The 27,470-nt window shown below is 54.0% G+C and overlaps 1 protein-coding gene across 1 annotated transcript in view; it reads right to left on the bottom strand.

The window, feature by feature from the left end:
* Window positions 1-1,347: 1,347 nt before the first annotated feature.
* CERK (ceramide kinase) overlaps window positions 1,348-27,470 on the bottom strand; it is a 51,041-nt gene continuing 24,918 nt past the window's right edge. The window contains exons 4-14 of the mRNA XM_060165537.1: window positions 26,757-26,879; window positions 21,677-21,802; window positions 19,510-19,573; window positions 17,150-17,295; window positions 11,908-11,982; window positions 10,947-11,099; window positions 8,533-8,638; window positions 7,201-7,277; window positions 6,326-6,531; window positions 5,410-5,618; window positions 1,348-3,658 (exon numbers count right to left, since the gene is read on the bottom strand). Coding sequence (XP_060021520.1) covers window positions 3,586-3,658; window positions 5,410-5,618; window positions 6,326-6,531; window positions 7,201-7,277; window positions 8,533-8,638; window positions 10,947-11,099; window positions 11,908-11,982; window positions 17,150-17,295; window positions 19,510-19,573; window positions 21,677-21,802; window positions 26,757-26,879 — 1,358 coding nt within the window. The 3' untranslated portion in view covers window positions 1,348-3,585. The remainder of the gene's footprint in view (window positions 3,659-5,409; window positions 5,619-6,325; window positions 6,532-7,200; window positions 7,278-8,532; window positions 8,639-10,946; window positions 11,100-11,907; window positions 11,983-17,149; window positions 17,296-19,509; window positions 19,574-21,676; window positions 21,803-26,756; window positions 26,880-27,470) is intronic.

The raw sequence follows: 27,470 nt of genomic DNA, 5'->3' as shown, positions 1-27,470 counted from the left end.
GCTGCCCGGCTCGCGGAGATCTGACCCCCCCAAACACGCTGGAACCGGGAAGCCCAGCCCCTTCCTGCTCTGGACCCCAGTGTCCTCCACCGTCAAAGGCTGGCATCACAGCACCAGTAAGATTGGAAAGGATGATACTCAAATATCTGTGATTATAGAAAGCCCCCAAATCCGCAGAAAAATAAGAGTCACGTTTTTCTGGACAGAATCTGATACATAAAAAGCCACTGCATTTCCACAAAAAACAAAACTTACTTAAAGGGTAACAGCCTCAAAATAGGAGGTTTTAAGAACAAATCTAAACAAAATCAAGAGACACATGGAAAGATCATTAACCTGTATTGAAAGATGCGAATGAGGACTTGACGTAATGGGAAATACATGCAGTGTTCATAGACTGGAGAATTCAGTTTCATGATGAAAACGTCTTCTTAATACCCACAGAATGAAACAGGCTACAGAAAATGACACAGTATGATGCCTTTATATAAAGAGCACAACCTGGAAAGCTGTGCTGTCTGAGAGTATAAACAAGTAGGGGAAGAAGAAAAAAGCACCACCTTTCTTCTACCCTCTTAGGTTTACTTATTGGGGTCTGTGAATTAAACTGACCAAAGGCAAATTAGAAGAAACAGCATACAATTTTTATCTAATGCTAATATTTAATTTTTTTTTATGTGCCTCCAGGCCTTTGTAGAAGAGCAGTGGAGACCCAAAGAGATGGTCAGACCCAGGGCCTTATATGGATTTTAATAAAGGGCAATGAATTTGACAAGAAGTGACTGACAGAACAAAGGGAAGGGAGTTCGGGCTTCTAGGGTAAAGCTAATGTATTGGGGAATTTTATATGGAGAAGCTAACGGAGGAGAAGCGTCGTTTTATTAAGGTTTGGTTGCGCAGCACCACCTCGGTGCTAACTTTGTCTCCAGGGACAAAGGGGGCCCAGGAGAGAAGAGGGGGCACACCCTCACAAAGAGGAAGATATGTCCTTTCAGGCAGATGGGGGAGGGCAGAGGGCTCTTTTTGGCATCTTAACTTCCGCTCAGAACAGTCCTTATGCCAAAGTGGCACATTTCGGGGTGCCACATTCTGATCCCCTCTCACGGGTAAAGCAAGGAAGTGATACCCTCCAATTCTGAAACAGTAGTTACCTCTTCGGTGGAGGCAGGGCAGGCTCAGTCCACAAGGGCACGCAGGGAGCTTGGGGGTGAAGTTCAGTTTGCTGGCTTGGGGGGTAGGTACCGCATTGTTCATCTTACTCTTGTTCTTTAAATTGTACGTGTTTTCACAAAAAATACTCTGCTTTGAAAAACAACAGGAAACTCGTAAGAGAAAAAAGAAGCTAGGTCCTGCCCAAAGTAACAACTTTATTTGTCTTCTCAAACACATCAGAGCAAATTTCACCATTTTCTAATCTTGAAGCCAGCAAGACTAGAAAGGAAATGAAGCCACTTTCTACCCAGTTACACGGGACCGCAGCGAGGACAGAGCCGGCCGCCCGCCCAGGGGCCTGACTGCTGCACCGACAGGCCACACGGGAGGTTACCGACCTAGACTAACGCTGCTCAGCGACCCCAGGTTTTCACTGTCCAGCCATCAGTTCTGATTTTTTCTTAAAATCCTACAGTGTAGGCGCTGGGGTCGCTCCACTCAGGGTCCTCACGCGCCGCAAGGTCCAAAAGGTACTCCGGCCCCGTGACGGGGTCATCCACAGCCCCCCCCCCGGGGTGGGGCGGGGCGGTCCTCGGACAGCCACACAACCTCCAGGGGCAGCTCCAAGGTCTGCGATTTTGAATGTCGGCAAGCAGTCAGTGAATGTCGCCAAGGCACGCAGGAACCACGTGGCGTGGTGGGGTTTCTTCCTGAACGTAAAATGCCTACCCTCTGACCTGGACGGTTTTTCTACAATTGGCAGTGCGTTTCAGGGCGGGCCAGTGATTGGAAACATTTCCCAGGGACGATAAAGACTGGAGACCCTCTCGGGGACCCCGGCGAAGCAGCGCAGTCAAGTCCACGGTGCCCACGGTCCCCCGCGCAGAGCTCGTGCACCTTTGCTTTCCTCCCCACCGAGGGCAAACGTCAACAAGACGGCAGCATCTCCTTCTTTCTCATCCTCAGACTTTTCACTCACCCGCCAGTTACCAAATGATTCAACTTGCACAATCACTTAATAACGTGGTCTCCGCTGCCCTGGGCGGGACTGAATGGTGAAACAGGACATTTCACATGTACTTCCAAATAGAAATCACTGCAAAGGAATTCCAAAAATAAACGATGTCTGTTAGATGCTAAAGCGGCTGCCCGGACCCTGCGTGAGAGGCGGCGGCCGCTTACACTGCCTCTCGTAACAGTCAAACTCCCTCTTCACAAATCCAGGGTGAAGCTGCGTCCTCCCACGTTTCAGCTAAAGCTGTTTCAGATGCGTCTTCCACGCACCAAAGCACGAACACAACAAAACAAGGCCCAGGCGAGGGGCGGCCCTGGGCCCGGGGAGGCCCCAGCACTGGAGCAGAAATAAACGAAAACACTGACAGTGAGGACACCGTTTATCCTCTTCCGGTTTAAAGGCCAGAACTTTCAATAAATATATAGAAATAAGTTGTGAAGATAAGAAAGGAACAAACCTGGACCACGTGGTACAGACTCGGGGCTGCGCCCAAGGGACCCCGGGGCGTGGGACCCTCCCCTGGGAGTGGGGCGCTCAGGCTGGAGTTCACACAGTTCGCGCAGGAACGTCTCAACGTCTCACCCACCGCGCTCGGCTGCTTTCCGTCTCCCCCCAAAGCCCAGCTATGGCATCCCCGCCGTGCGGATAGAAAGCTGGGGGATTCCAAATTTAAAAGAGTAAAAACCCCTGTGAGGGCTTTGCAAGCCGCCCGTTTCCAGAGCTCCTGACTTGTCCTCGCTCCCAGCTGGATTGTCTAGAAACACCACTGTGACTTTTCAAGCTACAGTAGCGTCGTTACTTGGAGTGTTCTTCTCACTCGCTAGAATGGGCTACTCTGGAAGCGTCGCTTCGGGCGGGACTGTGATATTGCACTGTAGTCGCCCGGGACAGGAAGGGTCCAGTAATAACGCCTTAATCGCAAGTTAAAATGCAGGTACTACAAAGGCAAAGAGAACCAACTACTTTCCACAACTTGATCACAAGCTACTACAGGGTAAGTCTTGCCAAGCCGATCGGTGACCCTGTAGACACTCGTGTCCTGGTGGCGTGACCTCGACGGAAAGCATTCACGTCGCGTTGTCCCTACAGTTATTGCGAGAGCGCCACAGTGGGCCGCTTTAACCTCTGCGCCGTCAGCATGGTTGAAATCTAAGAAGCCAAGCGCTCCCAAGTCAACAGGCGCCCCTTGCTGAGGATAAGTTACGTGAAACGCAACCAAAGGCCCACACAGAACCGAAAATGCCACATGTGCCCCAGAATTGTTGACAAAAGGTATTTTTTCTAAAATCAAGATTCAACTATCAAAAATAAACTTCTAAGTTTGAATGCATATCAACGTAATGGGTCTGCAGTAATTTTCTTCAACACGCTCCCGCTTCCCAAGCACAGCGAGAAGGCCGGTGACGCGAGGCGGCGGCTCAGCGGTGCGACTCCTGCTTCGAGTTCTCCTCGATTCCTCGTGCAAAGAGCCGGACCAGCTGGCAGTGGACCCTGCAGAGACAAAGGGCCACACTCAGACCCTGCGCGTCCCCTGACTCTCGGCCCCCCAGCTGGTCGAGGGCGGAGGTGGGCCTCACGCACCAGGACGGTGGGTCTCACCGTGGCAGTCTCTGGTCCCACCTGGCAGCGACAGGCCGAGGCGCAGAGCGACTTCCTGACACTCCTGAGAGACCTACTCTGCAAAGAGCAGCTGACGGCCAAGTGGGAGTAAAAACAAGCGCCCCACCCGCGAGCAGAAGCCGCCTCTCTCCCTGCCTCGGTCTCCTTATGAGGACTGAGCTGACGGGGCCACGGGGAGGGTCCCCTGAAGGGCAAGCCCGAGCGAGTAGGAGACGCGGGAAATGTGCAGTCACGGAAGACAAGTGTCGCCACGCCAGCCCGAGCGCCCGCCTTCCACAGAGAGCCACAGCACGTGAGCGGGGGCTCGCAGGTCAGCGTGGGCTCTCGGGTCCCACTGGCAGTGCCGCCGTCCCACTTGATGAATGGCGTCACAGCCTCCTGAGAGATGGTTAGTCCCAAAGACCCCATAAGTAAGTGACTCGCTGTTCAAGGCAGCGGAACATCAAGACGTGTAGGATATATTTCACAAAAGAATGCCTTTTTTAACTTTCAGCAATTCATAAGCCGGCATTAAAAATAATTCCGCTTCCTCAACCTGTGAAATGAATCTACAGGAGCCGAACGCCTGCACGCACGACTGGCAGGCAGGGCGGGTTCACCTGTGACCTTGGGGCCGCCTCTTGTCCTGAGATGTGAGCAGGGCGGTCACTGCCACGCTGGCTGCATCCTGGTCGCAAGAGCAGGGAGCACGCAGACGGGGACTGGGGGAGGCCAGAGAGCCTGCCCCTGCCCGCGGCTTTGGCTTGCACTCTAACAGGCAGGAGACCCAGCTGGGACCAGCAGCTGGTTGGCCGAGAAGCCATTTAAAGTGGGGATTATAAACGGGGATACTACGCAGCATCCTGAAACACGGAAGGGCGCGCGCGCCACCCATCCTTCCAGGCACTGGGGGCGGGGCCTGCAGGCTCGCTCGCTCCTGACCGCCTTGCTCGTGTAACACCCACCCTGCTATCGCCAGCGAGAGCCCAGTTTGGATTCCTTAAGGTCGACCAAGCTCCTAAAGCCATTGGTCACAGGACAGAATCCTTCTAGAACTTTACAGTTCTCCCTCAGTCTCTTGTAACTGTTACATGCACACCTCAATCAATAGCCCTTTTCTGAAAAACAGTTTCCTTTACTGTGTCTTTCAGTGGGGCGAAAAACCATGTTCTTGGCACTCCTATTTCATCTGGCGATGTAATAAATACATACAATCAGACTTCAGATTCCCAAGTCCAAACACAGCAGGCCCAGTAGGTTCAGAGCCGGAGGGGCGGGGCTGGTGCCTGGACCACAGCACGGCCGCGGGCAGGGCTCCTCGGGGCCGGAGCATCTCCGGGTGGTCAGTGGATCCAGGACTTGGAAGGTGCCCACAGAGGCGCTTTGTTAGTTAGTTTAACTAGTGAGGAGACGAGAGAGGGAATGCCAGTGCCGGCAGTGCAGGATGTGGCGCAGAAAAATAAAACTGAGGGGCTTCAAAACCTGTGAAAAGACCGACCCCCTCAGCATCTTTGCAAACCTGAGGTCACGGCGTCTCCCTGGGGATTTCACCCGGGGAAACACACGTGCGTCTGTGACTCACTCTTATGCTTCAGGCTGTGAGGGTGCCAGGCCCACAGAGCCCCAGCGCCACCTTCACTCACCTGACCTCGATGGCAGGGCTGCTCAGAACCTCCCCGTCGCAGTTCCAGGCGCTGCTGGAGACGGCGCAGCAGCACGGGGGGCGGTCGCTACACAGCTGCCCCAGTCGCTTCTTCCCGCGGCCCCGGACGCCGCCGTCCTCATCCTCCGCAGGCTTCGACACAAACTGGAACTTCTTGACGCGATAGACTTCGACGAAAGTGAAGTCAAACTACCAAGAGACAGCAGGACGGAAACGTGCTCTCAGCGGGGCCTCCCGGCAGCTCCTCGCCCCGCCGCTTGGGGACAAGAAGTGGTCACCACGACTCTCACAGCCCGGTCCCATCCACAGTGAATGACACGGAGTAAAGAGCTCCGCGGCTCCCGAGCAGCGACTTGTACGGTTATTTACCTTCTTAACAAGCAGTATTTTAAAAGCCACGTGAAAACACTGTTGGCCCAGATCTTAAAAAAATTTAACAGCCACAAACTTGACTAAAATCAGGCTGATCAGAAGTTGCGATTGTCTGGGTATCGTCAGACTCGCCTCCCCGGCCCCGTGTCACTACAAGGGTGCCGGTGACTAAGGAAAGGTTTGCTAGAAGAGTCTCGATAGAACCCCTTTCCGGGAGCTGAAAGATTTTGTTGTAAGTGACCAGCAAGGGCAACAGAAGGTTGCACTGCATCACTTCATTCTGTTTTTACATAGGAAGAGAAACATTCACGCCTCCTAGTTTCTCTGCTCAAAGACTTTATATTTTTAAATGAGATTTTACAAGGAGTAACTATGACTAAGACTTTAAAATGGGTGAAATGCAAACAGAAGAATCTGTCCTTCTTCCCCTTGAATTCACAGCCGATCCTACAACATACAGATCGGGGTCGCCCAGGTAGAAGCGGCCGCTGACGCAGGCCATGTGGAAGCAGCGGTGCCCTTACCTGGTCGCCCTGGTTGGTGTGCCTGACGAGAAACCTCAGGAAGTTGAACCGGGAGCACTTCCGGATGAGGATGAGGTCGGAAGACCCGTCTCCCAGGTGGGCGGCCGGGGAGAGCCCCTGGGGGCTCCGGGGACAAGCACAGGACATGTTGGTGGCGTTGATGGCCAGGAACTGCCCGCAGACGACCTTCCACTCCTCCACCTCCTCTGAAGCAGGAAGAAGCATCGCAGATGCTACGTTAAATCCGTGAAATCCGAGCCGGGCAGGTGGGCGTCCTGAGATGACCGGGAGGGGTCGTCTACAAACGCACCACGCGACGGCTTCTCAGATCAACACAGAGAAAACCGCGCCCGCCGCTGTGCCCGGCGGCCACCTCCCGAGAGGCAGAGCTGTTTCTCGGGCCCGCGCCTGGGACTTGGGACCGCGATCTAGAGCAGGGGTCGCCAAGTCTGGCCCACCACCCACCTGACTGGGTGTGGCCCGCGAGCTAAGAATGGGTTTTACATTTCTAAGTAGTTGAAAACAAAATCAAAAGGAGGAAAGTATTTTGTGACACGTGAAAATGGCGCGAAACTCAAATGTCAGCGTCCACGAATAGTTCCTGGAGCCCTGCGGAGCGCACTCGCTGACCCCCGTTCCGGACCATTCTAGGGACAGGCGCCTGGCTGGCGCCACAACGGTAGTTCAGAGGGACGTGGCAAGATGGGCCCTTCCGCAAAAATCCCCTCTTTTCCCCACAGGCTGGCAAAGGCAACCACGCGCTCTGCCTGGAGCTGAAGTGGAAGCAGGTGCCTCTGCAGAGAAGCGGGGAGGGGCGAGCCCCGGGCCCCGGGCAGGTCCCCCCCGCCCCCGCGGAGCCGGCCCAGCCACGTTACCGGCGCTCTCCAGGCCGTACAGCGACCTTTTCCGCTCCTCCTCCAGCTGCCGCTTGCTCTGCCTGCAGACAAAGCACCTGGAGGACAAGAACACGCCCCCCTCGCCTGTAACCTAGGCTGCAGAAGCATTTCAATCGTTTGCATATAACAGGAAGTGCAATTGCAGAGGCTTCGCTTAAAAATACTTGGTTTGCATATTAATTTGAGTTCTCAGAATCAGATCCACTCTTAAAAATTACACAGACAACATATCCGTTTTGGAAATTGATAAACATTACAAAAAGCAAACAGCATCACAGGAGGCCCTTCTGTTGGCTCTGGGGAGCGGGCTGAGCTCAGCCCCGACGCCGGGGTGGCAGCAGACGGAGCAAAGGACAAGGTGCAGGTCCCAGCGTGGATTCCCAGCCTGAGGCTCTGTTCCCTTTCACAAAACAGGTAACACAGTGGTGACCTGGTCCAGTCAGTAACGAGCAAGTGAACGGCTCAGAGCAGCTGATGGTTGCGGTCCTGGGCACTGCTGGATGCAGGCCGTCGAACGGGCCAGGGGCCTTTGCTGGTGGAATTAGCTCATCAGCAACGGGTGTGGCGAGGCCGTGCCTCTAACTGTTGGATTTTATGGTCTCAAATTCTTCACTTAAAGGAGGAGAGACCAGGGGAAGGAAGGGCCCACGTCTGAATGACTTAAAGGAGGAAGGAAAACCCCCGAGTCCATCGAAACCCCTCAGCCTCTCCGCGTCCTCAGACTGAGAAGCAGGGACGAGATGCGGGCTGCCGGGCCGCGGGTACAGGTGACAACCTGATACTCGTTCCAGGTTAACCCGGGCACACGCTGTTGGGCATGGTGGGGACACACAGGGCGACAAGGCACCGTGGCTCGCAGAGGGGCCCCCACTGCTGGCCCGGGGTCTGGACCGGCCTCTCCTGCCCACCCAGTGGGGCGACAGGGGGCCCGTCCAGCCAGCTCCACGGGCGCCCCGAGGGCGCGCACAGAGCCATCCATAAAGGGGCTCGTCTTCATCATTTCTCATGTCCCCAGTGGGCGGGACAGCGGATCCCCGCACCGGAGCAGACGGCGTGGTGTGAGCCCTCTGCTGGGCAGATGACAGGGACCAGACCTGACCCTGGGCCGCCCCGTGACCCAGGACCCAGCATGGGGGACACGGCGGGACCCCCTCAGGGTGCGTGGGACCCTGACCACTGGTCAGGAGGAACCAGCACCTCCCGTCTACATTGCCAAGTACTGCCCACTCACTTCACAGCAGGAGCAAACCCCAGCCAGTCCTGCTTCTATCTCATCGTTTGAGCAGAAATGCACGTAAGGGATGTGCTTACCCCGCCCTGCAGGGTTTCCTGTCCCTCGGGGAGCCCACCGTGTGCTGTGCTGGCAGGAAGGACACTGTCCCTTCGTAGCAGTGATGGGAGAGGAAGGTCTTCAAACCTGAGAACAGAGCGAGACGGAGAGACACATCCACATGCACCACTGCCTGCGCAGGAGGCCGTGCCGTCAGCGTCTGCAAAGCGTGGGTGCGGGGCCCCTGCCTGGGGACAGAGCGTCTGCAGGAGGACATGGCCCCCTCCCACTTCAGGCTGAGCTGCCACCACCATCACAGAGGACTGCAGGCTCCCGGCCACCAGGGCTGCCTTCCACACTGGCAAAGGGGACGTCTCGGCCACCAGTGACCCCTCGTCGTGGCCTCGACGACGTGGCCTGCAGGTTCCACCCCGTGAAGCCCCCAGCGCGCCCCCAGGCTTGACCCCGTCATCCACAACTTTGGTGTCTTGGAGGAACTCAGGAAAAAGACCAGGCAGCACTGCTACCAGACCGTGGCCGGCCCCTCTGGCAAACTGTGGTGTGCTGTCCATCGAGCTGCCTGCACCCCCAGCATGCCCGGCTGAGAGAGGTGAGGGGGCTGCAGAGGAAGAAGCGAGCAGGGGCTGCGTCACGAGGTTGAAGGAAAGAAGCCGCCTCCTGACATCGAGGTGCCGGGGGAAGCAGCAAGTGCCGGTGCAGAAGCTGCAGCCGGTGGCCAGGAGACCCACAGCTACGACCATTCACGAAGGCGGCTCCACTAAACACCAGCGTTTCGGCGCAGAGGAAACAGCCTTCTGCTGGAGGAAGATGCCGCCTATAGGACTTCCCCAGCTGGAGAGGAGAGGTCGCTGCCTGGCGTCAGAGCTCCGTAGGACAGACAGGCTTGCTCTGCGGCTAGGGGTGGCTGTAAGTTGAAGCCAGTGCTCATTTACCATCTGAAAATCCTGGCGCCCTTAAGAATTATGCTAAATCCACTCGCCTGTGCTCTGTAAACGGAACACCAAAGCCTGTTCATAAACACATCTATTTACAACATGACTGACTGACTATTTTAAGCCCAGTGTTGAGACCTACTGCTCAGAAAAAAAGATTTCTTTCAAAATGTTACTGCTCGGGCTTCCCTGGTGGCACAGCGGTTGAGAGTCCGCCTGCCGATGCCGGGGACATGGGTTCGTGTCCCGGTCTGGGAGGATCCCACATGCCGCGGGGCGGCTGGGCCCGTGAGCCATGGCCACTGAGCCTGCGTGTCCGGAGCCTGTGCTCCACAACGGCAGAGGCCATGACAGTGAGAGGCCCGCGTACCGCAAAAAAAAAAAAGTTACTGCTCAGTGACAATGCACCTGGTCACCCAAGAGCTCTGAGGGAGATGGACGAGATTCATGTTGTTTTCATGCCTGACAACACATTCATTCTGCAGCCCATGGATCAAGGAGTCATTTCAACTTTTTTTTTTTCTTTTTTTTAAAATGAATTCATTTATTTATTTTTGGTGTGTTGAGTCTTCATTGCTATGTGCAGGCTTTCTCTACTCTTCATTGCTGTGTGTGCCCTTCTCACTGCGGTGGCTTCTCTTGTTGCGGAGCACGGGCTCCAGAGCACAGGCTCAGTAGTTGTGGCGCACGGGCTTAGTTGCTCCGTGGCATGTGGGATCTTCCCGGACCAGGGCTCGAACCCGTGTCCCCTGCATTGGCAGCTAGATTCTTAACCACTGCACCACCAGGGAAGTCCCCATTTCAACTTTCAAGTCTTACGCCTTAAGAAATACATTTTGTAAGGCTATAGTTGCCACAGACAGTAATTTCTCTCATGGATCTGGGCAAAGTAAACCAAAAACCTTCACCATCCAGATGCCATTAAGAACATCTGGGATGATTCATGGGTAGAGTTCAAAATATCAACATTGACAGGAGTTTGGAAGAAGTTGATTCCAACCCTCCTGGATGACTTGGAGGGGTTCAGACCTCAGTGCAGGAAGTCACTGCAGATGTGGCGGAAACAGCAAGAGAACTAGAATCAGAAGTGGGGCCTGGGGCAAGAGGGAGGAGATATGGGGATATATGTATGCATGTGGCTGACTCACTTTGTCATACAGCGGAAACTAACACAACAGTGGAAAGCAATTATATTCCAATAAAGATGTTAAAAATAAAATAAAATAGTACTATAAGTCCCTGCAAATAAATAAATAAATACAGCCAAGGAATTCATCTCAGCAACAAGTGTCCAACTTTGAATCCTACATCCTTTCAAACTTTTTCACTGCATTTAAACGCATTTGAAGGCTGAAGGGTGGTGCTGCACGTGACCTGAAGTGCAGACCGTCACTTGTTTGTACGATCTGGGATCGACCTCCATTCCTCTTTGTTCCAGGGGCCCCACCCTGAGCGAGGCGGAGGCCGTGTGTGGAAGCTCCCGGCGTGGTACTCTGAGTTACCTGAGAAGTCGTATCTGACGAGACCCATCCACCGCTTCTGCTCGCTGTCCTTGATGATGTCCCCGTAGAAGCCGTAGCCCAGCAGGGACACCGAGTACCGCAGCAGCGTGCTGTTATGATGCACAGAGGACACGTCCATGGGCAGCGAGTCCCCTGCGTAGAGAAGCCAGGGTGGACGCCGCGCCCCTCCGCCTGTCCCGCTGCACAGCGCCCGGCGGCCGTGACGAAGCCACGGATTAAAGCGTGAGACAGGCAGAAGGCAGCCGAGGCCGTGGGCTGTTCTCCCGGGGTGCCCGGCCTCCTGCTCTCCACTCAAGTGACTAAATTTGACTCAAATTTCCAAAACGGGCTTGGAAGGCTGTTCCGTAAGGAGGGGAAAACAACGTGACCGTGAAGCTCGCTAAACGCCACTAACGGGAAGGAAGGTGGAAAAGGCGCCTGGCGTCTTCAAATGTCAACTCACACGTGCACCGTCTGTAAACACAGCCGTTCTGTGACTGGATGACAGCGAGGAGCACTGCCATCAGGGACGAGGACGGGCAGGGGGAGCCACACGTGCGCTGAGGGCGCCTGGACAGCTCCGAGCTGCTGTACAAGCAGCCTGGGGCTTCCTACCCCGGGGGACGCGCTTTCTAGAGGAGCGGGGAGGAGGGGTGTGACTGGGGAGGCCTGTTCCCACAGGGCGACAAGGGGCCGAGTCCCGGGACGCCACGGAGAACCACCGGGGCGCAGGCGCCGGGCACCCCAAATGCTCTGGGGAGGGCACCAGAGGGTTCCGAGCAGAGCAGCGCTTCTGTGTCTGAAGGTCACCCCGCTGGATGCGAAGTGGCAGGGAAGGGTGGCAGCCGGGGCCCTACGGGCGGACTGACGGGCACCTGCATGGTGAGGCGGACCGACACCCGCGTGTGCCCGGGGACCTGGGACGCAGCAAACCAAGTGCGGCGCTGAGCGAGGCACCTACCCACGACGATGTGCAGAGCCGAGGTCTCCGCGTCGTTTGTGCCAACCGTTGAGTAACACACACAGTCTGTCGACCCTAAAAGGGGGAAAGGGTCCTTAATATCACTACAGTCACTTAAGGTCCCAGCGTGTTTCCAGGTGAATGAGTGGTAAGCTCTTCTGCTGCTTCCATGGCCCGGGAGTAAATAAGAAGGAATAAGCTCCGTTTGCCTACAGAATTAGTCACTGAGGTTGGTTCATCAAGAATCCCATCAACCAGCTCCTCCCAGAGAGTTCAGAGACCCCTCCTGAGCCCGTCTGGGGGGCGGGGCCCCCGGGAAGTCCCTGCAGCGGTGGCGCCGGGGCGCCGGGGCGCCAGGCTCAGCGCGCTGCACAGTGTCCCCGCTCCTGGCTGCCACAAAGGCGGGCAGCAGCCCTGGGGCTCCAGACCACGAGACCAGAGGGATTCTGCAGTGGGAAAGTGCATGTAAAGCAGGGACAGCTCGTGGAGGTCACAGAAAAAGCACCGCAGGCCTGTGCGAGGCGAGACCCGGAGCCTCAGCCCAGCCCTGGGTCATAAGGGCGCAGCAGCTGCCGGCTGACAGACGTGAGGGGCCAGCGGGACCCGCTCTGAACCCCACGGGCTCGGCCGGGGCTCTGCCTCCTCCTGCCCACACCCCTGTCTATAGAGTGGAGGTGACCTCAGAGCACCCAGCTAGCACCGGGACCCCGAGGGCACGGCAGGGATGCTACGGGTCCTCCCTCGGTCTGTCCTGGTTCTAACCGGGTCATCACCAACGTCTCTGCTCTCCACCTGAGTGGGCAGAACACCTCCCGGGGGCTTATTTGTAACAGACTCCTGAGCCCCGCCCCACCCCCGAGATCCTGACTCAGTAGGTTTGGGTTGGGGCTGAGCGATCTGAATTTTAACACGTCTAGATTTCCCAAGAATAAACCCTGACGGTATCCAGAATTGTACCGTAAATGTTGCCTCAGACACACAACCAACACAGGTTGAGGCCCATCAGGGAATAACCATCCTGTTTACAGGCACACAAGCTCTGGCAGCAGGCAGGACCCAGATGCTGTGCCCTCAGGCCCCGGAACATTCTGTAAGGCCCTCAGCCTAAGGGGCGCCTGAAGGTCCATGGTTCGACATAGACGCGCTGGATCGCAGGCAGTGTTTGTCATCTCTTAGAGCAACAGAATCTGGTCCAGTTTGAGATCAGAGTAGATGCCTCTTAACTATTTAATCTAAGCTAACATATGCCTTCTCATGGTCGGAAACTTATATAAACACATACAGATTGATATATTTTTTAATATGTATATTGTTCTTTTTTGTTAACCTTAACCTGAAGACTTGAATGACATCTCATTCCAAGAATGAGCCGAAAAGTAAAACGGTTTAAATGAACATTTACGATTACAGGAGTGACTTAATTCTTAAACTGGAATTAACAGTATTTAAGGAAAACTACATGGTTTCAGACGATCTTCCACACCCCTCTTTTCCTAACTGAGGGTACCCGAATAACGGGTATAAACATTTCTGAGAAAATAAACTAGAAAAGAGCCACGAAATTAACTTGAAGCACACCCTCACATCCCTAGAACTTCCCAGAATTTCCAGAGCCCACGTGCTCCCTTTACGTGCCTACTGCACTGCTTAATTTCTTCAGAAACCATCCTTTAGAACAAAAACGGATCAGACATCCAACATCCCCTGCATTTTTAAAAAAATTAATTATTTTATTTTTGGCCACCTTGGGTCTTTGTTGCTGCGTGCGGGCTTTCTCTAGTTGCGGCGAGCGGGGGGGGGGGGGGAGGGCTACTCTTCGTTGCAGTGCACGGGCTTCTCATTGCGGTGGCTTCTCTTGTTGTGGAGCACGGGCTCTAGGCACGCGGGCTTCAGTAGTTGTGGCGCACGGGCTCAGAAGTTGTGGCTCGCGGGCTCTAAAGCACAGGCTCAGTAGTTGTGGCACACGGGCTTAGTTGCTCTGCGGCATGTGGGATCTACCCGGACCAGGGCTCGAACCTGAGTCCCCTGCGTCGGCAGGCAGATTCTTAACCACTGCGCCACCAGGGAAGTCCCCTCCCCCTGCATTTGATCAGATATAACTGGTATATTCAGCAGTCTTTTAATCAGTAGAAATTCAGCAGTGATCTCAAATAAAAATGAAGAGACGAGTGATTTGCACTTTGCACCATGTCCTTTAGACCTTTAAAGTCCCTCTTTATTTCTGGGTCTATCTAGAATCTAACTGCCCTATTAAACAGATGCTAGAATCAAGTGGAAAGTCTCATAAAGGGATCTGTCTCGAGTAGGGAAAAAAAGCCCAGCGCTTCTGACCGGCTGCATCATCCTTTTTACAGCCACAACGAAGACGGGCCCTTTTTGACGACCCTTCTCAACGACAGCATCTCGTCACAGAAGCTGCTTCAGAGGCACCTCGGGTGGGAACAGTGGGCAGGACAGGGACAGGCTGAAGGCCACTGGTCAGACAGTCAGTCCTGGGCCGCACCTGGGGCAAACCGCCGGCTCTAGAGGGCTGGGCTGGACGTGGCCCACTTCTCCGAGTTCATTCACTAGGAGCTAACCGCAAACGCTTCCACTGAGGGTGTGAGATGGCGCAGAACCTACAGGCACCTGAACTCTACAGAAAAAAGCAGAGGGCTCAGTGGGGGCTGCCCTGGGCCGGGGCACACGCATTCACCGTCACCCAAGTCCTTAGGGCAACAAACAGGGTAAGTGAACCGAGTTTCTAGTAGGTTTCAGGGGTCACTTTGCTGAAAAGTCGGATGTTTAAAGAAGGCGCTCAGCTCAGCATCCTCCACGGGGCCGCCTCCCCCCTGCCCCCCGCAGCTCCCACCTCCACTCTGCCTCTCACTCACCCTGCTCACGGCGGCCCCACCCACAGCCAAGCCCTTCCTGCCTCGGGGTCACCGCCTGTGCCACTCCTCCGGCCTAGAACATCGTGCCCCAGATGCAGGGCACTGTCCCCCGCCCTTCAGGCATCTGAGTGGGATCACACGTGGAAGGCCCCATGCGCCCATCCGGACCGTGCTCCCCTGGGCCCCACTGCTCTGTTCTCTCTGTTTTATGCTCATCACCTGCCTCTCCCCCTGGACTCCCTGCGTCCCCGCCGTGTCCCCTCACGAGGCCCCCAGCGAGGCCGGCCCACAGGAGGCCAGCAGGATGTATGCACGAGGACCCACCGAGGGAACGGACGGACGGAGCGCGGGGTGCCTGCAGGCTGTGGACCCCTGTGCTTTGGGCTGGCGGCCGGGGCACCAGCAGACAGCCGCTTCAGGGCAGGAGAATGTCTGATTCTTTTTCGTCCCCAAAGCACCACTTCTCGCTTGTTTAACATTCAGTCTGCTTCCGACAGCTCACTGTCCCCTCTGGGGACAACGTACCTCCCCAGTGACCTCTGTGCGGTGAAGACTTTATTTAACCCAGAGGGAGCGCCAGCTCCAGACGTAAGATCTGGTTCACCTCGGGCGTCAGGAGACTCCTGACCCCCAGCCCCTGTGCCCCAGAGCCACCTGCAGCCTCCCCCTCCTCGAGGCCCTGCCTGGGAGGCGGCCCTCCCTGAAGCTGTATCATCCGGCCCAGGGCAGAGGCAGCCGGCATGTGCCCTTCTTCTTGCAAGCACAGTCTGGGCACTGCTGTCTCCCCGCCCCCGCTGTGCCGGCCTTCCTGAGACCTGAGCAGGCCCAGGCAGGACCACCCAGCTCTGAACCCCGACACACTGTCCCTGAGCTCCACGGCCAGTGCCCACAGCCCAGTGCCAGGGGGCTCCTGCTGGCGGCTCGGGCTGGCTGCGCCATCCGATTTGCCGAGTCCCGCTGGCTCAGCCGACCACACGCCCGATGTCCAGCGTCCACGGGACCTGGGCCGCCCACCCGCCGCTGCTCCAGAACGGAACGCAGAGGGTGGGCTCACACGCGGCCCTCAAGACGAGAGCCTGACCCAGGGCCTCTCCCCAGTCCCTCTAGCCCCCTGCCTGAGCGCACGGCTGTTCCCATGGCCACCCGCTGCCCCAGGGGACCCTTGGCACGCGTCACTCTGCGCCCGGCCCCTCACGCATGTCTCAGGAAGGCTCCTGGGACCCCCGCTGGAAGGAGCCCCTCCGAGCCACTCACCCAGACCCACGCCAGCGGCATCTCCGCTACCCTGCCCCACTACTGGAGACCCTCTCCTGCCACGCTGGTCCGTGTGTCTGCGGAGCTCCACAGCAAGACCCGGTCCACGCCAGGCCGCGGAGAAGCAGGGCGCCTGCGCGGGGGCACTCCCGGTGTGTGGCGTTGGCCTGAGCTCGTGCGCCCTTCGACCATTTTAACAGCCCAGGGTTTTAGGTATCAGAGCCACACGGGCAAATGGTGACAAGAGGCATAAAGGAAACACAGATTAGAATGTAGAAAAATAAACTTCACGTAGTCCAGAAACACCATGCACAAGGTTAAAGGACAAAAGCCTAGCTGGGCAGAGAAGTTGGAAAACACGTGACCCACTGAGGGGAACGTCCTTAACACACAGACAATACTCGGGCAGGTGGAGAAGGACAGACTTTCCCAGGTGGGGCAGGGCAGCCTCCGAGCCCCACCGTCCACGCCCTTCTGGGCAACCATGCAACCTGACCCTGGCACCCCGCATCGTCACCCAGAAAATGGGGTGACGGCACCATTCTCAGAGCCATCGGAGAACCCGGATGTCTACCCGAAGCTGGCCTGCCAGGGTCCCTGCCGCTGTGGCCCAGACACAGGGTGAGGAGGGTGCCTCCTTCCGCTGAGTGGTCTGCAAAGCCCCGGCTTCACCCCACCCCTGCCGGCTTAATGCTGTGATTCTCCTAAGAGCTGGGTGCTTCCCGGAGACACCAAACACACCGAGCCGGCCACCTCAGGACACGGCACGGCCGGCCCGTCCCGCTCACACCGCGAGGCCTCCCGCCGCGACAGGCAGCCCCCCCGCCCCGGGTGCCCATCATTTCTTCCAGGACACTGCCTGCCCCCCAGGCTCCCCTTGTCCTGCACTGTGCTCTGGGCCTCCCCCATCCCCCCCACTGCCAAACGGCCAACGCTTTGAGAGCAAGGACCGCGCCCCCAGCGCCGGGCAGGAAGCAGGCGTCCGGGGGGACAGCAGGACCCCTTCCCGCACGCAGCGGCGGTCCTGTGTCAGGTGCGTGGAGAGAAGAGCGCACCTGAAATAAAGGGATGAGCCTCAAGGAGAACCCAAGGGTGGCCCCTCCCGGCCCACGTACCCGCGGGGATGATGCCAATCCGCAGGGGGCTGGGCACGAGCGACGCCCGCGGCTGGTCCTGGTCCACGCCGGCGTCCCTCTGCGTCCTGCCCACCAGGCCGTGCAGGACCTCGCTGAACATGCCGTCTCCGCCCACGCAGACGATGCTGCAAGAGGAACACAGGGGTCAGGCCCTCCGCAGCCGCCCCGCACCAGCAGCCCCTCCTGCGCTGGCCTCCGAGCCGCCACCCGGGCCGCAGCTGTGCCCGCGCCCCGTCGGCCGGCACAGTCCCCACCCATCTCAGTTTGCTCCCCGCTCCCGCGGCAGACCTCTTCAGACCCTCCGTGTCTGCGTCCCGGCCCTGCAGGGAGAGGCTCCTGATGCCCGCCGTAGCCACACGGCCAGGCTCTGACAGGTCGAGAAGGGCAGGGCCTGGGGGACCGGGTGAAGGGCAGGGCCTGGGGGACCGGGTGAAGGGCAGGGCCTGGGGCCAAGCTGCAGAGAACGCCCCCTCCTTCCCTAGCAGGCGAGGCTGACGGAAACCAAGCAGACAGAACATGGGCTCAACAGGCTTCTACCCTCTGCCTTCCAGCCCCGAACAAGGTCTCCAGGAACTCGGCCTCTGGGGCAGGTGACACGTGGCTTCTTCCCACCCTGACGCTCCCCCCACCCCTCCCCCACTCACGACCCACTCGCGCCGTGTGACCCTAATCCGCCTCCCTGACCCTTCCCCCCTCCAGGGAGGCTCTTCACACTGCCTGAGGTCCCCAGCGGCACAGCTGCCCACTTGAGACCCTAGAGCCTTCTTGGGGCCCTGGGATGGGGCACAGGGACACTCAGGACGCCGCCGCTCCTGGTCACAAAGCTTGCCCCTCAGCCTTCACGCTGGCCCGACTGGAGGGGGCCCACAGCTCAGCTGACATCCCCCATACCAAAACCCGCTTCAGCTCATCTCATCGCTTGATGACACTTGGTGAGGACTCGGTCACGGGGACCCGCCGATTCCCCCCCAAACGTCTTGGAGAGCAGCCCTGCTGCCTCTGCCACTGTCCAGCCAGCTCTTGCCCAAGACCCACAACCTCTGGCAGCTTCCTTGGGTCCAATCCTCATTGCTCCTTGCCACGCAGCTTTCAAGAGTATCTTTCCGGGGCTTCCCTGGTGGCGCAGTGGTTAAGAATCCGCCTGCCGATGCAGGGGACACGGGTTCGAGCCCCGGTCCGGGAAGATTCCACATGCTGCGGAGCAACTAAGCCCGTGCGCCACAACTACTGAGCCTGTGCTCTAGACCCAAGAGCCACAACTACTGAGCCCGTGCGCCACAACTACTGAAGCCCGCGTGCCTAGAGCCCGTGCTCCACAACAAGAGAAGCCACTGCAATGGGAAGCCCGCGCACCGCGACGAAGAGTAGCCCCCACTTGCCACAACTAGAGAAAGCCCGCGCGCAGCAACGAAGACCCAAAATAAACAAAATAAATAAAACAAAAGAATCTTTCCAAAACACCCGAGCCCGCAGGACATCTATGTACCGCTTTCCGGGGACCCCAGCCTCATCTGTTCATCGCGGAGCACCTGCCGCGTGCCAGCCCTGTGCCAGGCGCCGGGGACAGCTGTGCACGAGGCAGCGGAGGCCGGCTCTCCAGGAGCTGACATGCCAGCAGGTGCAGACGCAACACAGATGCAGAGTCACACTCGGGGCCGGTGCCTCCTGTGGGGACGAGCACGGCACCCACTCTGCGCTGTCGCAGCCAGAAACGCACAAGCGGGTCCTGACCGAGAGGAAACCTCAGACAGACCTAGAACCAAGGGACATGCTGCAAAGGCACTGGCCTGTTCTCCCAAATTCAGCCACACCAAGAAGGCTGAGGATCTGGTCCGGGTCACGGGAGACTAGGGACACACCCGCTGAGTCTGAAGGCAACGTATGATCCAGGGCTCTTCTGCCTTAGGGAGTAATGGGACAGCGGGCAGTCTGATAAGGACAGCAAATGGGTAACGGCATTCGTATCAGTGCTAATCTCCTGGTTTTGATCACTGCGTTTCAGTTCTGTAAGAGAATATCCTTGCTTTCAGGAAATATACACAAATATTTAGGGACGAAAGCTGCTCATGTCTATAACATACTTTCAAACGATACAGAAAAAATCTCTGTACGTAGGTGGTAAGACCGAAAAGGAAAACAAAACTATTACACGGTGGTTTTCCAAGGAGAAGAACACGACTGAACGTTTCTGCCTTTCCGAATTTTCTAGAAGAAGGTTTATTTTACTTCTACAACTAGGAAAAAAGGTGTAAGGAGAGGGAGTGAATAAAATGAAGACAGATGGGTAAAACCTGATGAGAATTGACTGTTTACTAGTCAGATGGAAGACGCTTACTTACCCATCGTATTTGTCTATATTGAGCTCATATAAACTCTCCTTGGCATGGTTAGCACGCTCAGTAACTGTGGGGAAAAAACATGTCACATTACAGAGTTTACACTCAGGTCTGTGAATCCTCTTTAAATTGAAAGGCAAGTCGGGGCTTCCCTGGTGGCACAGTGCTTGAGAGTCCGCCTGCCGATGCAGGGGACGCGGGTTCGTGCCCCGGTCTGGGAGGATCCCACATGCCGCGGAGCGGCTGGGCCCATGAGCCATGGCCGCTGAGCCTGCGCGTCTGGAGCCTGTGCTCCGCAATGGGAGAGGCCACAACAGTGAGAGGCCCGCGTACCGCAAAAAAAAAAAAAAAAAAAAAAAAGGCAAGTAAACCATGCTTTTAAAATGAGGTCCTATAAAATCTTCAGGAGGGTTTCCTGTAAGAAACCCCTCCTTCGATCTTACCCAAATTCCTTTCATGGACAGGGATGCTGACCTCAGGGGAACAGGACCTCTCAGAATACCCTCTACTGGGTAGGACATCACATTCTTGGCATTTAAAAAAAATTTATTTATTTTTGGCTGTGTTGGGTCTTCGTTACTGCGTGCAGGCTTTCTCTAGTAGCGGCGAGCAGGGGCTACTCTTTGTTGCGGTGCATGGGCTTCTCACTGCGGTGGCTTCTCTCGTTGTGGAGCACGGGCTCTAGGCGTGCGGGCTTCAGTAGTTGTGGCACACGGGCTCAGTAGTTGCGGCTCACGGGCTCTAGAGCACAGGCTCAGTAGTTGTGGCACACTGGCTTAGTTGCTCCACGGCATGTGGGATCTTCCCGGACCAGGGCTCGAACCCGTGTCCCCTGCACTGGCAGGCGGATTCTCAACCACTGCACCACCAGGGAAGTCCCACATTCTTGGCATTTAATTGCCAACAAATAATAACTTTTTTTGGAAGAGATTACATCTTCTATTTTATAGTTTTCCCTTATTATCCAAGGGACTTGGAAAATTTTAGAATATACCAAAATGTAGAGGAAAGAAAATGTTAGTCCATAGTCTGTATACTCACTGTAACAAAAAGTCTCTTTAAAAAAAAAAAATCATTAATTTTTTATCTGGGCGCACTGGGTCTTAGCTGCGGCACGGGGGGGTCTCCGTTGCCGCGTGCAGGATCTTCATTTGTGGCATGGGATCTTTAGTTGCAGCATGTGGGATCTAGTTCCCTGACCGGGGATCGAACCCGGGCCCCCTGCATTGGGAGCGCGCAGTCTTAGCCACTGGACCACGAGGGAAGTCCCAACAAAAACTCTCTTGAAATTCACTTGTACACACAATTTTGTGTCCTTGTTTTCCCAACATCTTATCACAATCCCTTTTTCATCATTAAAAATTCCTTGTAAAGACCATTTTAAAGAGCTGCATACTGTTCCTTCAGATTCCCCACAATTTTGTCTTTTGCTTCCTGTTCCGGGGTATAAGCGGCTCCCGGTGTTCTGCTTTTATAAAAATGAGGCAACGGACACCTGTGTACCTCGCCCTCTGTGCACAGCTGATGGCTTTCTCAGGAAAGTTTAGAAAACTGTAAGACTGGATAAAAACCCCCTCCTTTTTGAGGCTCTTGACCCTCACTGCCAAGTGGCCCTTTAATAAGTTTACACAAAACCCTCAAATCTCTGAAGGGAGAATCCGTCTCCCTACACCCTCCCCGCATCTAGAACCTGCTCTGAAACTCGGTACCGCAAACGTGGCATTGCATCGTGTTTCTTAAAAATACCACTTACTGGTGAAATGATTTCTAAGCCTGACTAATTGCTTGTATCTCTTGCAAGAATTTTCTGTCCATAACCTTTGTCCTTTCATCCTTAGTGTTTTTCCTGAGTGCTTTATATGCTAATACTTGGCTAGAACAGTCTACGTTCTTTACTTTGTATTCTTCTCATTCTGGTATGCCAAAAAAACCAACATTTCAGGTTGTTAAAATAATCTTAAACAGGGAATCCCCTGCCGGTCCAGGGGTTGGGACTCTGCGCTTTCACTGCTGGGGCCCGGGTTCAATCCCTGGTCGGGGAACTATGATCCTGCAAGCTGCGAAGCATGGCCCCAGGAAAAAAAAAAAAACTTAATACAATAAGAATCCTCCTTAGTGACCATATCTGAGTCATTCTCAGATTTACTTCTACAGAGACTTTGCGCCTTACCGATGATCTCGGTGGTGATGGAGGCCAGTGTAAACAACGGCGCCACTTTTCTCTCATAGATCCGCTTGCCTTGTCCTTTCCCTCCAAACGGATTGATGAACACCAGTAAGTGCTTTGGTCTAGACGCTGCAAGAAAGCAACACCGCGTAGGTCACAATGGACATAAGTGATCGAAGTGAAGAACTGTTGCTGAGCAAAATCAAACCACAGCGGCTCTAGAGCGCTGCTTAGTGGTATCTGACAAAAGGCATTTTTAAGGCAAAGAACGGTGCTCAAGAGCTTCCTCATCTCTGAAAAGAGAAAAAGCACAGCTCGTGAGATCAGGCAGGTGCCCTGCACATCGGCCAGGGGGCTGGCAGCCCCGGGGACTCAGAATCCTGGCAGAGAAGGACGCTCTCCTGATGAGGAGTGAGTCCTACAGGGTGTAAATGCTGGGAGCAGCAGCCTCATTCTTCTTCATGTGAAGGAAAGTGAGTCTGCAGAAAATGAGAGAAATAGATACAGAGCACGGAGCGTTGGGAGAGAAAGACAGACGGACAGGCACAGGGAACGTTCAATCTGGAGATGGACGGAGAGACGGCAGGACGGCAGGATGTCCCTTCCAGAGGCCCGGCTAACCGCCGACACCCAGGTCTCCTGAAACACCCTATTTTCTTACAGCAACCTCCACATTTCTGCTTGGGTCGGTTCAAGTAGATTCTGATACTTAAAAACCAAATTTAACCAACAAATCAATAAAAGTAGCAAGAAAATCGAAGGCCTGGGTCCACACAGAATCCCACACACCAACGCTCACAACAGCACCATTCACAGCAGCCAAAACGTGGAGACCCACCAGGCGTCCACCAACTGACGGCTGCATACCCAGAACGTGACCAAAGGAGCATCGTTCAGCAACGGGAAGGAACAGCCCACTGATGACACTTAACCGACGTGAATAAATACCAAAAGCATGATGCTGAGAGACGGAAGAATTACACAAAACAGCCCCTTTTACATGATTCCATTTATGTGGCAGAACTAACATGCGGCAACAATGACGAAAAGAAACAATCAGACTGGTGGTCGTCTCTGGACTGGCAGGGGAGGGTCATGAGGAAACTGGGGTGGTGGTAAGTCTTACAGGGTCTGGGTTACACGGGTACACGTATGCTTCAAAACTCATTGATTTACACTTACCATCTGTCCATTTCACCGTATGTAAATTCTACCTCCAAACTGAAAACAAATACTGACCTCTAGGTAATGACAAGCGTGCTGAAGTGTCTGAAGGGTCATGCCCTGACGTCTGTCACTTACTGGGAAACACAGCAAACGTACCATTAACTAATGGACGGGCAGAGAGACACAGATAAAACAAAACCAGCAAAATGTTAACAACTGCAGAATGTAGGTGGTGGGTGTATGAATGTCTACGGTACAATTTTTTCAATTTTTCTGTATGTTTGAAAATCTTCCTAATAAAATATTGAAGGCAATACACAATAGAGAAAAATCAAAGCCAAAAGTCTATGCTTTGAAAAGAGTCATAAAACTGATAAGTCCCTAAATAAAACTGATAAAAAGAAAAAGGGAAAAACCACAAATTAACAATATCAGGAATGAGAAAGGACATTATTTCAGAACCTACAAATATTACAAGGAACGTAAAAGGAGTTATTAAACGTATGCCAATAAATTTTATGTAAGAGACACATTTCTCAAAAAATACAATTTACCGAAAGTGACAGAATAAATAGAAAATCTGAATAGTCTGCTATCTAATAAAGAAACTGAAGTCATTAATAAAAGCCTTCCCACAAAGAAAACCCCAGACGGTTTCACCACTTAATGCTTCCAAATATTTAAGGGGAAAAGTGGCCTCAACATGATAAAAATTCTTCCACACGACAGAAAAGAAAGAAGCACTACTCAACTCTGTGTACATGGCCACTGTAAGCTTGACAGAAAAACCAGACAAGCACATTTACAGAAAGGAAACTCATAGGTCTATTTCTCCCCTGAGCCTAGGTGAGAAAATCCTAAACAAAATATCATCAAGTCAAATCCAGAAATGCACAAAAAGGGCAAATACATCATTACCAAGTAGGGTTTATTCCAGGAATACAAAGGCTTTTATACAAAATACAAGGAGAAACCAATGTTTTTCAACACGTTAACTCAAAAAGAAGAAAATCATACAATCATCTCAATAGATGCAGAAAAAGCACTTATCAAATTATACATCCAATGATGATTTTTAAAAATTCTCAGAAAACTAGGGTTGGAAAGGAACTTCCTTAATCTGGACTTTAAAAACTTACTTAAAAAAACCTGGGGTTTCCCTGGCGGCCCAGTGGTTAAGACTCTGCCCCCACTGCAGGGGGCACGTGGTTCGACCCCCGCATACCACGCAGCGTGGCCAAACAAAACAAAACAAAACAAAAACCTAAGAAGCATCATTTTCGACTGTGGGATGTTGAAAAGTTTCCCCCAAGATCAGGACTAAGACCCTCCCCGCTGCACTGGAGGGTCCAAACCAGGGCAAAAGGGTAAGAAAAAGAAAGAAAAAGGCATAAGAACTGAGACGGAAAAAACAGAATAGTCATTATTCACAGCTGACGAAAAGAATCATCAAACTATTAAAATTAATCAATGAATTTAGCAAGGTCATTGGATGCAAGGTGAAATATAAAATCCAATTAAATGTCTACATGTGAGCAAAAAATAAATAAAAAACAAAACAATAGCACCACGGTGCGGTGGGGAAAGGACAAGCTTTCCCACAGATGGCACGGGGTGAGGCAGGGATCTATATCTAAGGAACGTGAACCGTGACCGCTTACTTCACACTGTATACACACATCACTTCCAAAGGGACTGTAGCTCTCAAAGCAAGAGGTAGAACAAAGCTTTGGAAGAAACCATCTTCGTTGCCTTGGAGCAGAAAAGCTGTCCTAAACAGGACACAAACTAGCCACAGAGTTTTAAAAAAAGATAAACAGAGCTACGTAAATACTAAGAATGTCCATCAAAAGAATGGAATGAAGAGAGCGGAAACACAAGCCATCCCGTGGGAGACGGCACCTGTAATTCAAAAATCCAATGAAAGATTCAGATCTACCATATGTAAAGAATTTCTGCACCTCATTTAGACAGACAGACAACCCAACAGAAAGACGGGTAAAAGACTTGGACAGACACCTGACAAAAGAGGATCTCCGAATGGCCCACACACAGAGCCAGTGAAGCTGAGAAACGCATTCCCATCAGGGAAATGCCAGTTAAAACCATAACGCAAGACTACGTACACCCACCAGAGTAACTACAATTTTAAAGGTGTGGTTAAGGTGCGGGACCAGCAGAGCTCCGGTCCCCTGCTGGTGGGCGTGGCCCCGGGACCTCCAGTTTGGAAGGCAGTGTGGCCGCGTGCACTGAGGCTCGAACACGCCACCAGCCCAGCAAGTCCAGTCCCACGCGTGCACCAGGAGACGTGTGCGGGAGCGTTCAGAACAGCTCTGCTCACGACGGCCACGTCAGGAGGCCATCCAGCGGCCATCAACGGTAAAAGGGCTGCATAAACGGACAGACACTCATCCCCGGAACACCACGCAGCCCAGAGAACGGGCCACGTGCCCCGCACGTGACGACAAGCTGCCGGAGGGCCACGAGTACAACACGAACCCAGGTGTTTGCAGTCAGGTGACCGTCACCTTTGGGCAGCGACGGCAGGGGCCCTGGGGCCCCAGGGGGCTGGCAGCGTTGTCTCCCGATCTGTGTGCCGGTTACCCGAGGGCGCTCAGTGTGTGAGAACTTCTTTGTGTCTAGTTATACCTCAATTAAACATTCAGTAGTAACACAAAGTGACGGAGCAGCTGAAAAAACTGAATTACAGGGTATTTTTAGATACAAGTAGATTATAGCAGATGCACGACTGTATAGGTTTTTCTGTGAAAAAAGTCCCATTATTCAGTGGGGGGCAGGTTCAGAGGGCTTCCTCTTGGAGTCTGAACCTCCAGAATCATCCCAATCCAAAGACTCAAAGTCTCATGGAAACCACCGGAGGACAGAGGGGAGGGAGCAGGTGAGGAGGAGGGGGAGGTGGCGGCAGAGGAACTGAGGCGACCTCCCAACCGGACTCGCTCAGAAGTCCAGCGGACAAGCAGAGGACAGAGCGCCAGCGACCTGAGACGGAAGGAAAGGTCAGGACGCACTGGTCGGATGGACGGCGGGGGACCAGACACCCCATCCCCTCCCACAGAATCAGACGGCAAAACGCAGAATCCAAGTCCCGCCACCCAGATGCTAAGCTGAACACGTGCTTTTCCAAGCCGGGACGTCTCTCCGAAGCTGCTGTGTGGGAAGCACCTTCTTCAAACAAATTATAATTCACCTTTTTTTATCTAGAGGCCAAATTAATTTTAAAAGATATAAAACCAACCTAAACACATGCTCGCTCTTTTCTATGGCTGACGTCTGCTCTGAGTTGTCAAGGCTGTGCATTAAGATTATATTCAAACAGATTAGCAGAGGCGAACTACTGTATACGGGATGGATAAACAACAAGGTCCTGCTGTAGAGCATAGGAAACTATATTCAATATCCTGTGATAAACCGTAATGGAAAAGGATATATGTATGTGTATAACTGAATCACTTGGCTGTACAGCAGAAATTAACACAACATTGTAAATCAACTATACTTTGATTAAAAGAAAGATCATACCCAAACAACACGAAATAGTGTTCCAGACACAAAACGAGTTGACACCTACCGTTAAGCGTGACAGACAGATTCTGGCCGCACGGCAATAACTCACAGCTCAGATGTTCAGACACACCCCAGGGGGACAGAGATGCCTGCCCCAGGCACCTGGTTTAATCCTCCATTCACCACGAGTGCAGGCATTATCACCCCATTTTCCAGGAAAAGAAACCCAGGCCCAGAGAGCCAAGGGGCCTGCCCCAAGCCTCGCGGCTGTCAGTGCAGGTACCAGCGCCCTCGGGGCCAGGCTCTGGGCACCACACCACGTGGTCCTCTAATCAGTAAAGCATTCAAAAGCCACAGTGACTCATCACATCCGCCTTGGTTACGCACGTACTCAGCTTCTCCAGTAGCTCCCTGAGGGTCTGCAACCACAGGTGGCACAGCTGCTCCTCAGGACACCAGAAGGTCACCTGCGCCCACCTCCAGCGGTGCTGCCGGGCCCTCCTCACACGATGCACTGCACAGAGAACACACGCCGTGAGCCTGCGGCCCTGTGGACCGGGGAACACACTCCCCTCACACTAACCCCAGGTTCACACTCAAAACGCCCCAATGGTCCCCTTTCCTTCTGACTAGTAACTTCCAAGGTATATTAGGGAAAAGATCCTATTTCTCAGTTCTTTTAACCCACGTAAAAAAAAAATAAAAAAATAAGAAAAAAATGAATATTAAAAGTAGAGCTTAGGACTTCCCTGGTGGCGCAGTGGTTAAGAATCTGCCTGCCAATGCAGGGAACATGGGTTCGAGCCCTGGTCCGGGAAGATCCCACGTGCCGCGGAGCAACTAAGCCTGTGCACTACAACTACTGAGCTTGCGCTCTAGAGCCCGTGAGCCGCAACTACTGAGCCCGCGTGCCACAACTACTGAAGCCCACGTGCCTAGAGCCCGTGCTCCGCAACAAGAGAGGCCACCACAATGAGAAGCCCGCGCAGCAACGAAGACCCAACGCAGACAAAAATAAATAAAAAATAAATAAAAGTAAAGCTTGGAAAAAATGATATAAGGACCTTTCTATAAAGGTAAACCAAGGACACAATGAGTTTGTTAA

The sequence above is a fragment of the Lagenorhynchus albirostris genome, chromosome 11 (assembly GCF_949774975.1).
Source record: "Lagenorhynchus albirostris chromosome 11, mLagAlb1.1, whole genome shotgun sequence".
Classification (NCBI taxonomy): Eukaryota; Metazoa; Chordata; class Mammalia; order Artiodactyla; family Delphinidae; genus Lagenorhynchus; species Lagenorhynchus albirostris.
The sequence above is the reverse complement of the archived record's forward strand: the minus strand, read 5'-3'. Positions and strand labels throughout refer to the sequence as shown.